Source organism: Mastigoproctus giganteus, chromosome 1, assembly GCF_048544385.1.
Source record: "Mastigoproctus giganteus isolate SK-2022 chromosome 1, ASM4854438v1, whole genome shotgun sequence".
Classification (NCBI taxonomy): Eukaryota; Metazoa; Arthropoda; class Arachnida; order Uropygi; family Thelyphonidae; genus Mastigoproctus; species Mastigoproctus giganteus.
Window position 1 is genome coordinate 26820162 of NC_143575.1, and position 14082 is coordinate 26834243.

Sequence of the window (14082 nt, forward strand, 5' to 3'; positions counted from 1 at the left end):
AGCAAAGTAAGAAAATTAGGAAATTCTCTGCACAAATTTTTAGAACATAAAAAAAAGAAAGAAAAAAAAAGGAATTCATAACAGGGAAAAGGATTCACCCAAGATGATGCGGGGAGAAAAGGGTCTATCAATCAATATATTAAGTTCGTGAATTATCAAGCTTAGTGATTTTATAATACCAGAGAGACAGCAGTTGGTATTTGCAATTTAAACAATACAGTATATGAAGTTTTTGATATCAGCTCTATCCCCTCCATAAAGGAATGCAGCCCAAAGTTTTTTAGATGATATTTCATGCTAAAATGAAAGATTTAGGCCATATCGGCAATTAAAATATTCAAGGTATTAGATATTTAATGAGTTCAATGTGAAATATAAGCTCATCTGACTTTAATGGTTTTACATTTGCAAATTTCTGAAAGAATTTCTCTCATTTCAAGGAAAATATAGCCATATGACTGAAATATGTGAGCATAAAGTGTTTGTGACCATGTCTGTATGGGATATATGAAATGGCTGGGATGGTGCCCCATCTTTTCCTCTCCCTAAATGGAAGATCAATTTATACAAGGCAGTTTAATATAATGCAATTAATGTACAAGTTAGTGCATAGGTGGTAGATGACTTTTATCAACCGGTGAAATACCACCACTTTGCTTATTGGAGGCTTGAAGTGGTGAAACCTATGTTTAGTCTCTAGAGCAAAGTTTCCGGCATCCCCCCCCATACTTCTTCAACCCATGCACGGTACTAAGTACTATAGGTTTTGATACCTTTCGTGTTTTTCAAAAAAAAAAAAAAAAAAAAATTTGCATTATCTCTGTACATAGCCAACTACATAAGTAGTTATAAATTGGCATCAATTAAGTATATCTCATATTGTGAATACCATCACGAGTTGCCATGATATTGCACTACCATACTATAAGTAACGCTTCACCATAGGAGAAGACTATTGTTATTTATTCTCAATAGATACCATCACCCATACGGCACCGTTTCGGAGCAATTTAGATTACAGTATAGTTTAGGGCTAAAGTCTCAGATTACGTAAATAGTTTAACTAATGTACAAGTTAGTGCATTTGAATCATTTCTGTACATAGCCAACTACATAAGTAGTTATAAGTTGGCATCATTAAGTACTCTACATCTAAATTACTCCACACCATCAGGCATCTCTCATATTGTGAATTTATACTTTGCAACTGGGTTGTCACTGCAACACCAGGGTACCTGCCCACCCACTGATGAGAAGTCAATAGGCTCCGAAACGGTGCTGTATGGGTGATGGTATCCACTGAGAATAAGTAACAATAGCCTTCTTCTATGGTGAGTGTTACTTATTCGAGGTAGTGCAATATCATGGTAACTCGTTGTGAAGGTATTCACAATATGAGATATAACTAATGATGCCAATTTATAACTACTTATTTTTTTATTTTATTTATTTTTTTTTTTTTATGGAAACCCCAAATACGAAAGGTATCAAAACCTATAGTACTTAGTACCATGCATGGGTTGAAGTGTAGTTGGCTATGTACAGAAACGATGCAAATGCACTAACTTGTACATTAGTTAAACTATTTACATAACCTGAGTTTTAGTTTTAGCCCTAAACTATACCATATAATGCAATTAATAATAGATGATGAAATGAATCAAGCTGATTTGGGACACAACAATGCATGCAGAAATATTATGATTTGGCTTCAGCATCTAACTTTATGACCTCAGCATCTAACTTTATCCCTTTTAGTATTATATAATACTACTTTAACAACATATTTACATAGTGAAGAAGAAAAAATACCTGATTGAGTTCAAGAGTCTTTCCTTGTCTTTGGTCCTCCTTTAGTTTGGAAATTTGTTCTAGTTTCTGTAAAAGGATTCAATGAATTTATGATTGTGCTTGCACACCCATGAATACACATTAATTCATCCAAATTTAGCAGTAAAGATTATTTTGTGTTATATTTACAAGGAGTAGCTGAAGTTTCTGGCTTATCATTTATTCATTATTTGAAAATAAAACGAATAAAATAATATTAGTCATTTCAGGATGGGTTCAACAAAAATAAATGCATGTCTGGAAGACCCATGACTGAGTCAACCACAAAAATATTAATGCAGTTCATGACCTGATTTTGAAAAGCTCTTACACTGGGTTATAACATATAGCAAAGACACCATACATATCCTGAGAATGAGCCCATCACATTATCCACAAAGAACTGGGTGTGCGGGGGGGGGGGGGGGGGGGGGGGGGGGGAACGGTGAAATTGCTAACGAAAAAAATCAGAATGCAGACTGGGAAAGGAAGATTATGAATTGTGCAAATGCAATTCTTGTGAAAGCTGCCCAGGATTCACATAAGTTTGTCAGTTAACTGGTGACCGAGGATGAAACTTGGATTTGTTAATATAATCCAGAAACAAAATAATAGTCCACGAGTGGCACCATGAAGGATTCTTTGCTACAAAAAATTGAGCTACCATGGTGATGGCATCAGTTTTTTTGGCAAAAAGGGAGGGGTGATAATCACTGATTTCCTTCAAAAAAAATAAATCTATTAAGGTTTTCAAGTTCTAGGCATATCTGTGACTTAGACCATATTACACTACATATTTCTGGAATAACTCACTCCACCTGAGATTGCTGACTACAGCCACGATAGAAGAAGCCTTTAGAAATTCCTCCAGCTAACTTGGGAATCTAACCCAGACCTCTCAACACAAGCAACAAAGCCACTATGTACAATAAATTTATTATGGTTGAATATTATTCTTCCTTGCAACTGAAATTTTATGAGTAATTAAAGATCAAATGCCATGGGGGAAATTCCAGAGGGATCTTCTTCCTACATGATGATGCATAGGTAACCATAGAGACAATGAATTAAGTTATGAATTGTCGACACTTACCTATTCTACAGATATCACTCCTTTGTATTACTACTTGTTTCTTATAGTGAAAAAACATTCAAAAGGACAACACTTGGGGATAAATAGTGATGCTATTCATGCAATATGAGGAGTGATTAGAGGTTCAATACAGTGGGATTCCATATGAATCTAGAAAAGATGAGCAATGATTGCACCAAGTGCCATTAGAGGTATTACTCATATGTTGAATAACAATTGATTAATTTCCAGATTATGATTATGTTACCAGATTATGTTACCATAATTTCCAGATTATGACATAACCTGGAAATTATGTTAAAAAATTAGATTACGTCATTCTTTCTACCTACGGTAGAAAATCTAATTTTTCCCTTTTTTAGCTTTCTTTTACCTTTATTTCTTTCTTTTAAGTACACTATTTTTTGTCTATTGTGAATGTATAATGTAGGTGGTGATATTTTATTAAAAACTAATATACAAAAAAAAATAGAATGTTCTATTACAACAAACCAATTAAAGAGGAATCCCATTTATGCTTATGAAACCTATCCTTTGGGGGGAAGGGTTGTTTTTCTGACAGTCAACAGAAGTGTTTGTTTAACTCTCATTTTGACTTTTTGAAATGGCCCAAAACAGTTGAAAATTGGAAATTTTTGAAAATTTATTCTTAATTCTGATCCTATACAATGGACCTCCATTTTACGATATTAATCCCTTCCAGAGACACTGTTGTATTGTGAAAACATCGTAATGTGAACCCAATAATACATTGTTTTTTGGTAATTCGTTCCAAGACCTTTGAAGTTGAAAATTTTGCTATATAACTAAGCTATTTATCTCTCTAAAAGGTGATTTTTATAATACAAATTGGATTAGTTTTATATAGAATACTGAATTCTGTATTTTCAAATAAGCACAACAACAAAATCACTTCAACTAAAGGATTCAAACACAAAACACACAGCCAACATGTTTACAAATGGTGCTATTGGCTGAGAGGAAAAACTATTGGTCCAGTCAGAGACAATCGTAAGCCCATTGTAGAGTGAAATAAGTAAGCACTGGATCATTATAAATCATACGTTCAGTTATAAGAATCATTATTGAACACCTTTGTGATATTTTTCAAAAGCATATTTCTGGAGGCCACTACCATAAAACGATAAAATAATTTGCAGTTTCTGGTTTATTGGGCTGTTCTGTTAGTGCAATCTATTATAAATGGGTAGTAAACTCGATCTTATTGCATTTGAGATAATACCAATAGCTGGAATTCTATGGGTTTTACATTGTGGTGAAATGTGTTTCCCCTTGCATGAAATCTTAAATCACAAAAAAAACACATCAATTTTCAGAATCTTCTCTTCATTCCTATTTTTTAAGCTTTGTAATGTTACTCCACATCTCACTTGCCTGTATCATGTTAGTGACAATTTGTGTGTGTGTGCCATGTTCTTTTGATTACCTTTTTTACTGTTTTAAATCTTACAAAAAAAAAAAAAAAAAAAAAGTCAGTGAACAGAAATATCAATTAGTTAGTATGTACATATAGTATTAATTAAGCTATGTACACAAACAAGCTGGAAGGAAAACTACAGAAAATATTCCAAATAACTCAACCATTTAGAGACCAATTTGGCCATGTCTGTGGAAAATATTCCTACTATTTTCACTTATTAGAATCACAGTTTAATAGAATTAAAATTAATTCAATTTGCAAACGTGATCATAATTACTGGCACTTACTACATATTGTATAGTGAATGGTATTATATTATGGAGAGTCCATTTTAAAGCGATTTGATCGTACAGTGGGGGTCCACTGCATATTACACAAAATCAAAGATCATTAGAAACATTTTTTTTGTCCAAAAAAAAAAAAAAAAAAAAATCTGACTAGATCAAATTAATTGTTGCAAAAAGCAGATAAAATCAAGGGCACCAAAAATTGCATGGAAAGTTAATAAAGCGTCAGGGTGGTATCCTTTTCATCCCAAAATGGAACTGAAAGAACTTTTAATGACTATACTTTTCCATTTAAAAATTAATTATGCAGCTGGGTGAACAAAATACAATACCCGAGGAATACAAAAATTCAAAATTTCTAAATATGCATGTTTGGTCTATTATTTGACAATGCACCCACCTGGGGATTAAAGTAAAATTAAACAGACTCATCACTTAAACTTCTTTAACCTCTGTAGCAACTTGGCTTTCTGATCTTCTGTTAACCATCAACCTCAGGAACAAATTATGCAATATCCAATTAATAAAGAAACACCTCAGAAAAACCTATTTCCTAATAGATGTGAATATGACAGAAGATGGTCTCTCATCCATAATAGCAATTCTTAGGATGAAAGAATAAGCTTCACAAGATGACAATTTTCTTTCTGGTATCTCACCATCAGACTAATTAATTAATTTGAGTGATCAATTAATTAGTTTCATTTATAAGATATAGGTAAAATATAAACATTTAAATTCGGTAATATTTTTATTCATTTCATGACATTATTGCTTGAAAATGAATCTTTCTCTGTATTCTTGGTATCAAATTATTTAATTTTAAAATTAGAGTAGAATCTTGTTAATAAAACTTGGTTTATACAAAATTTAAATTTATACAAAGCATATATCATCCTTGCTAAAGGATAGGCTTTTCTAAATATGCATGTTTATTTAGTAAAAAATTTGTTTACTGTGTATTATATTAGCAGACGAAGGTTAATGAAATTCTACCATATTTAGTCAATCAATGACAAATTAAACAACAAATTAAGATAAATACATAGCTAAAATATTAGACTGCTCTTCCACACATTCCCGAATGGCTCACAATTAACTATTTAGAAAAATTTATACAATATGACAATATAAAGAAAACTTGCATTGAAATGGTGCTAAACGCTGCCTATGAGGGTTTGTTTGTTTGTTATTTGGTTTTTAGGAGCATTAGCAACTAAGGCCATGTTGCTCCGGGATATGCGGTGGTCATTCCCTGACCTTTCCGCATCCTCCGTATTTGATGGTGACGGGCTCGAACTCCGGTCTAATCAAGAAGCGTGTACTACGCACTGCTGCTCCTTCCCACCTGGCTACGGAGACGCCCTATGAGAGTGGTTGAGGTAAAGCAACAAAAGTTAAACATGCAACTTTTTAGCATTAGCACTACTAGAGGCATATGATGCAAGAAAGTAAGCTTATGCAGCATCAGCCAAAACAAAAAAACCACTCCCATTTCACCCCTCCGTTCATTCGAAATAACTGTCCAGCTGAGCCTTAAATTTATTTAGGCTATCAACTTCCACAACAAGGGATGGAAGTCTGTTCCACCAACCAACTACCCGCTGGCTAAAGGCAAATTTCCACACATCTATCCTACATCGGTCTTTCCTCAATTTGAATTTATGCCCTCTCAGGTGATTATTCTGAGCAAGAGGAAGAATCCCATCAGCATTGAGCATGCTCAAACCATTCAAGGCTTTATACATCTTTATCAGATCACCTAGCCAGTGCCTAGTCTCCAGAAACTTTAATTTGCAAAACTTAAGCCTTTCTTCGTAAGAGCACCCCTTTGTTCCATTCACTAATCTTGTTGCCCTTCTCTGTACTAGTTCAGGCAGCTCTACATCCTTCTTGAAATGAGGCCTCCAGACCTGTATACAGTATTCTAGGTGTGGCCTGACCATTGCCTTATACAAGGGAATAATCACCTCCTAATCCCTGCTAGAAAAATTCCTGTATATCATTGACAAGACACCATGAGAAACTATTGTGCCTGTCTGCACTGCTCAGAGAACTTCATATCTGCCTGCACAATTAACCCCAGGTCCCTTTCATTCTCTACCTCTGTCAGTGTAGTACCATAGAGTTGATATGTTTCTCTGGGGTTACTGTTTCCCATATGTAGTACTTTACATTTGTCAATGTTAAACTTCATTTGCCACCTCTCAGCCCATCTGCTCAACCTTTCCAGATCCTGTTGCAGCAGCATAGCATCAGTAGTGTCCTTAACAACCCTACCAACCTTTGTATCGTCTGCAAACTTGGACATTAAGCTTGATATACCATCATCAATATCATTTATAAATACAGAAAACAATAATGGACCCAACACTGAACCCTGAGGAACTCCACTAATAACATTAGTCCACGATGAGCAGTGTCCATTGATTACCACTCTGTCTCCTCCCCCTCAACCATCTATTTATCCATAGCAGCAATTTGCCTCCAATGCCACACTGCTCCAATTTGTGCAGCAGTCTTCAGTATCAAAAGCCTTTCTAAGATCCAAATATATAATATCAAAGTTATTCCCTGCATCCAGTTCTTTTGTGACTGCATCATAGTATCCAATCAAATTGGTCAGGCAAGATTTTCCCTTAACAAAACCATGCTGTGCACGAGCTATAACTGAATTCTCGTCTAGATGATTCTGCAGTGCTTCTTTAATCAGTGCCTCCATTAATTTTCTTTAACCAGTGCCTCCATTAATTTTCATGGAACAGAAGTTGAACTCACATGTCTATAATTTCTTGTGTTAGCCTTTGATCCTCCTTTGTGAATTGGGGTCACATTTGCACATCTCCAGTCTATGGATACCTCCCCTGAGTCCAAAGAAGCTCTCATAATTATGGCTAAGGGTTTGCTTACTTCCTTTGCTGCTTCCTTTAATATAACTGGATAGATCCCATCCACCCTGGGTGCCTTTTTTATGTTTATCCTCAACAATTTCTCCTCCACTTTCCTCTCAGTTATTACAAAATCATCTAGCTCACTGCCAGAGTTTACTTCACTTCTGGCATTCTCCTTCTGAATAACTCCTCATGTGTGAATGTAGATGGAAAATATTCGTTTAGTTTGTTAGCCACCTGAGCAGGATCCTCAACTGTTGAACCATCAATATCCAGTGGACCAATCTGATTCATCCCTTTCCTTCTAGAGTTTACATAGGTAAAGAACTCTTTTCTGTTTTTCTTCGCATCCTTTGCCAAGGATTTCTCATAGTCTGCCTTTGCCTGCCTAATCTCCTTTGTGACTTGGCTACAGACCAGCTTATATCTATCATAGGCTTCCATGTCACCCATTAATTTATATGTATCCCATGCATTTTTCTTCTCTGCCATATGTCTCATTAGTTCATCTGACATCCATTTAGGCCTAAACCTTGAACAATATTTCTTAGTTGGTATGCAAAGCCTAGTACTTCCAAGATAAGTTCTTTGAATGCTTCCCATTTTGAATTTGCTGTTGGTAACATCATCAGTTGGTCCCACTGTATAGAATTTAAATACTGTCTGAGATCATCATAGTTGCCTTTACGAAAGCCAAAACCCTCTCCTTTACCCCTGATGGTAGTTACTTCTTTGAGTAAATCTCACTTCAGCAGACTGTGATCACTGCCACCTAGTGGTTTCTTTATCTGCAGATTATTAATGCATGAAGAATCATTAATGATAATCAGATCAAGAGTATTACTACCTCTAGTTGCCTACCGAACATGCTGATGTAGAAAACAATCATCCAATAAATCAAGAAAAGCCTTGCTAGTGTGTGTGTGACCAACCCACAAATTCCTGTCAATATCTGGGAAATTAAAACCCCCCATTATAAGACTCTCTGATTTACTGGCTCACTCTATTTCCCTGTACAGTTCCTTATTATACTCATCAGAGTCATTAGGCCTATAACACTCAATTTTGATATCCCAATACTTAGGTCACACCAAACTGACTCGACACTGCACTGTCCAGCGATGTCGACTGGCTTCACTTCCTTGGATTTTATGTGTTTCTTAACTAATAGCATAACCCCTCCTCCCTTTCTGTCCTTTAGACAGGATGGGAGGTGGGTTTGGGGAGTACAATATACACATTGTACTTCCGAAATTCCAGTTCTGCATTCCTTATATCTGTGTGATACCACGTCTCTGATATCCTAACAATATCTGCCTTTGATGTTTTGAACAATACCTCAAATTCATCAAATTTATTTACCAAACTCCTAGCATTGGTGTACATGCAAGTATGCATGCACCTGTTCCTATTCTTAGCTACCCTAACACAACCCATGTGTTTACTTGTACTGAAATGACTCCCAGCAGTCTCTGAAATATCCTGCATCTTGTTTTCCAGACTGCTGCTCATTCCAATAGAAGCAGTGCAAGAATCACTTTCACCTCTGCCAGTGGCTACTATTAATCTATTAGTCCTTGTATCCCCCCAAGCTGGCAGTTTTCCGACCCACCTAACACTGCCTCGATAGCATCAGCAAATATTCTTGCACCCTTTCTATTTAAGTGTATCCCATTACTATAGAAGCAGTCCCTCCAGTCTCCTTAACAAGTACAGTGACCTGTACTTGTTAAGTAATTCTGTCGGTCTCCTACTCCTAATATCATTAGTGCCAACGTGTACAACTATATCACCTTTTGTGCCCTTAAAAGATGATATCCGCTCTACAACGTCATCAACCTTTGCCCCTGGCAGACATACCGTGGTTCTGTTCCACCTATCCTTTTTACAAATCATGTTCCCCGTTTCCCTGACAATAGAGTTCCTTATATGTATATTTTAATTTAACTACTAGTTCCTGTGGGACCAGCACATTCTGCCTTGGGGGTTGCAGCTGTGTTGCGTGATGACCAAGTGCAAGCTCTGGTGTTGATGTGGGCAGCTGAGAGCTTGATGGGCGCCTCAATTTAGATCCTTCGAGGGCATCGACCCTGTCCTTCAAGCTCTCATATAGGTCCATAACAATGCTGAGTTGTCGGGTGATTTCCTTGCACTCCTTACATCGCACATACACAAAGACATCCCCCATGGCAATATCATGTCCCATATCCGATTGCTCCACAAACATCAAGCAAGCAGTGCATTTTAAAACCCATGTTTTAAAATGCACTGCTTGCTTGGGTTTTTGCTTTCGTAAAGGCAACTATGATGGTCTGTGATTCAGAGGGCAACTCCCCCCCCAACCCAGTTCTCCACTGAGCCACAGCACTCCCATTAGCTTGAGCCTTTTGCTTTGCTGCTCTGGTCTGAATCATGATTTCTATTTAATTTCAATAAAATTTCAATTTCAGTACAAAATTACAACCCTAAACTTGTATCCCAACACAGTTATAACGCTATACATATTTTTCAGTATCGAGCATTATCTACGAGTTGCGTTTATATAACTTCCGTATCAAGTTATGTATTAATTAATTATGTTACGTTTGTAATCTAAGTCGTTATATGTATTTAGTTAAAAAGTACAATTTAATTGACAATGAAGTTTAACAAGATTAATAGGTTTTACTGATTAATTGACAATATTATATTATACTAAGCTTACGCTATCTAGTTCAGGATATAACGTTGTATTGTATAACAACGATACAAAGATACAGAGGGCGCTGACTCTCTTTAAACATTACAGCTGTCAGTTGCAGGCTCCGAAAAAAACTAAGTGTATGCCTTTTTATTTACATAATTGTTATTTTATATTGTACTTAATACGTAGTCTTATAGTTACGCTGGTTATTTTTATTTTAATTTAGATAAACAGTTTTTGTAGATATACGTAATACTTAATAACCGTTATTTTGTTCGATTGCAGCCATTGTTTTTGTATATAGTGGTAGGGAATTCAAAATTTTAATTGAGGTAGTTAGGTAGCTCTAACGTATAATTTATAGAGTATTATGCTTCACTGTTTCTATTAGATAGCATAGTATTGACATTTAATTAATTTTAATTTAATTTATTGATTTTATTAATTTACAGTATCATGCCCCAAACTAGAGCAGCAAAGCAACGGGCTCAAAGTGGCAGGGGTGCTATGACCCGGGGGAGAACTGATGGGGGGCGATTCTCCACTGCATCACAGCCTAAAAAAATGTGCAACTTGTGAAATGTTTGCCGAACTCTCTGGAACGGAACATGACATTGCCATGGGGGATGTCTTTGTGTGCGCACGATGTAAGGAGTGTAAGGAAATCAGGCGACAACTCAGCGTTGTTATGGGCCTATATGAGAGTTTGAAGGACAGGGTGGATGCCCTCAAAAGATCTAAATTGAGGGGCCCATCAGGCTCTCAGCTGCCCACATCAACGCCAGAGCTTGCACTTCGTGCAACACAGCGGCAGCCCCCAAGGCAGAATGCGTTGGGCCCTCAGGAACTAGAGTTGTTGGAGACTCTATTGTCAGAGAAACGGGAAACATGCTTTGTAAAATGGATAGGTGGAACAGGACCAGGGTATGTCTGCCAGGGGCAAAGGTTGATGACGTTGTAGAGTGGATATCATCTTTTAAGGGCACAAAAGATGATATAGTTGTACACGTTGGCACTAATGATATTAGGAGTAGGAGACGGCAGAATTACGTAACAAGTACAGGTCACTGTTGAACAAAAGCCGAGAATTAGGGTTGAATTTGAAAATGTCTGCAATTCTGCCCAGACACAATAGAAGGGAATATATGATGAGAGCCTTGTCGATCAATTCGGCCCTGGAAAGATTGTGCAAGGCTCAAGGGGTAGAATTTTTTTCAGCCTGGACTGTACTTGTTAACTGGAGAGACTGCTTCTATAGGGATGGGATACACCTAAATAGAAAGGGTGCAAGAATATTTGCTGATGCTATCAAGGCAGTGTTAGGTGGGTCGGAATACTGCTAGCTTGGGAGGATACAAGGACTAACAGTTTAACAGTAGCCGTAGGCAGAGGTGAAGGTGATTCTTGCACAACTTCTATTAGAATAAGTAGCGACCTGGAGCGTGGGGTGTTGGGGGGTTTCAGGGACGGATGGCAGTCATCCTGAAATAGGTGGGTATATGGGATGTGTTAGGGTAACTAAGAATAGGAGTAGGAGCATGTATGCTTGCATGTATACCAATGCTAGAAGTATAGTAAATAAATTTGATGAATTTGAAGTGTTGGTCAAGACATCAAAGGCGGATATTGTTGGGATAGACGTGGTATCACAGAGATATAAGGAATGCTGAACTGGAATTTGGGGAGTGCAATGTGTACAGAAAGGATAGAAAGGGAGGAGGTGTTATGCTGTTAATTAAGAAAAACATAAAATGAAAAGAAGTGCATCCAGTTGATATAGATGAACAGTGCGCTGTTGAGTCAGTTTGGTGTGACATAAGCACTGCGAAATCAAAAATAAGAGGAGGGTGTTATAGGTCTAATGACTCGAATGAGTACAATGAACAATTGTAGAGAAATAGAGTGGGCTAGTAAATCGGAATGTCTTATAATGGGGGATTTTAACTTCCCAGATATTGACTGGAACTTGTGGGTTGGTCACTCACACACTAGTCAGACTTTTGTGGATTTATTGGATGACTGTTTTCTGCAGCAGCATATTCGAGAGGCAACCAGAGAAAGTAATACTCTTGATCTGGTTATCAGCGGTGATCATTCGTGTATTAAGAATTTGCAGATAAAGGAGCCACTAGGTGGCAGTGATCACAGTGTACTGATGTGGGATTTACTTAAAGATTTAATTACCATCAGGGGTAAAGGAAAGGGTTTTTGCTTCCGTAAAGGTGAGTACAGTGGTCTCCAACAGTTTTAAATTCTGTACAGTGGGATAAACTGACGATGTTACCAACAGTAAATTCTAAGTGGGACGCATTCAAGGAATTAATCGTGGAAGCTACTAAAAGTTTCATACCTATTAAGAAATACTGTTCAAGGTTTAGGCCTAAATGGTTATCTAATGAACTAATGAGACTCGTAATAGAGAAGAAAAATGCATGGGATGCATATAAATTATCAAGCGACTCAGAAGCCTATGGCAGATATAAGCTAGTCTGTAATCAGGTGACAAAGGAGGTTAGGCAGGCGAAGGCAGATTACGAGAAATCCTTGGCAAAAGATGCTAAGAAAAACAGCAAGGATTTCTTTACTGATATAAACTCTAAAAGGAAGGGGATGAAATTGATCGGTCCACTTGATATCGATGGTTCCACTGTTGATGATCCTGCTCAGATAGCAAACAAACTGAATGAGCATTTTGCATCTACATTCACACGTGAGGAATTATTAAGGTTTGAAAATGGCAGAGGTTATCAAATTGCAGCAGGATACTTAATGATTTTGTAATAACTGAAAGCAAAGTGGAGGAGAAATTGTTGAAGTTAAACATAAGAAAAGCACCTGGGGTGGATGGGATCTATCCAGTTATATTAAAGGAGGCAGCAAAGCAACTAAGCAAACCCTTAGCCATAATTATGAGAGCATCCTTGGACTCAGGAGAGGTTCCCACGGATTGGAGATGTGCAAATGTATCCCCAATTCACAAAGGGGGATCGTAGGGTGACACAAGTAATTACAGACCAGTTAGTTTAACTTCTGTTCCTGGTAAAATAATGGAGTCGCTGGTTAAAGATTCATTGCAGGATCATCTAGACAAGACTGCAGCAATAATTCAGATACAGCATGGCTTTGTTAAGGGAAAGTCTTGTCTGACAAATTTAATAGGATATTATGATGTGGTTACAAAGGAACTGGATGCAAAAAATAATTTTGATATCATATATTTGGATTTCAGGAAAGCTTTTGACACTGTTGTACAAACTGGAGCAGAATGGTATTAAGGGTAAGTTGCTACAATGGATAAAAGGATGGTTAAGTGGGAGAAGACAGAGGATGGTAATCAATGGGTGCTACTCTTCGTGGACTAATGTTATTAGTGGAGTCCCACAGGGTTCGGTGTTAGGTCCTCTGTTGTTTTGTATATTTATCAATGATATTGATGAAGGTATATCAGGCTTAGTGTCGAAGTTTGCAGATGATACAAAGGTTGGCAGGGTTGTTAATGACAGTAATGGCAGTGTGCTACTGCAACAGGATCTAGATAATTTGGGCAGATGGGCTAAGAAGTGGCAACTGAAGTTTAACCTTGACAAATGCAAAGTACTGTATATGGGTAGAAGTAACCCCAGAGAAACGTACCAACTGTGTGGTACTACACTTAAGGTGGTAGAAAATGAAAAAGACCTGGGAGTAATTGTGGAGTCAGATATGAAGTTTTCTGAGCAATGCAGACAGGCTACCAGGGCAGGTCATGGGGTTTTGTCAATGATATATAGGAATTTTGCTAGCAGGGAAAAGGTGGTGATTGTCCCTCTGTATAAGGCAATGGTCAGGCCACGGCTTGAGTACTGCGTACAGGTCTG

General features: G+C 37.1%; 1 protein-coding gene across 1 annotated transcript in view; it reads right to left on the minus strand.

Moving 5' to 3' along the window:
- The window catches only part of eIF2A (eukaryotic translation initiation factor 2A), a 197525-nt gene that overhangs the window by 8923 nt on the left and 174520 nt on the right, over nt 1-14082 (minus strand). The window contains exon 17 of the mRNA XM_090372166.1: nt 1813-1878. Coding sequence (XP_090228292.1) covers nt 1813-1878 — 66 coding nt within the window. The remainder of the gene's footprint in view (nt 1-1812; nt 1879-14082) is intronic.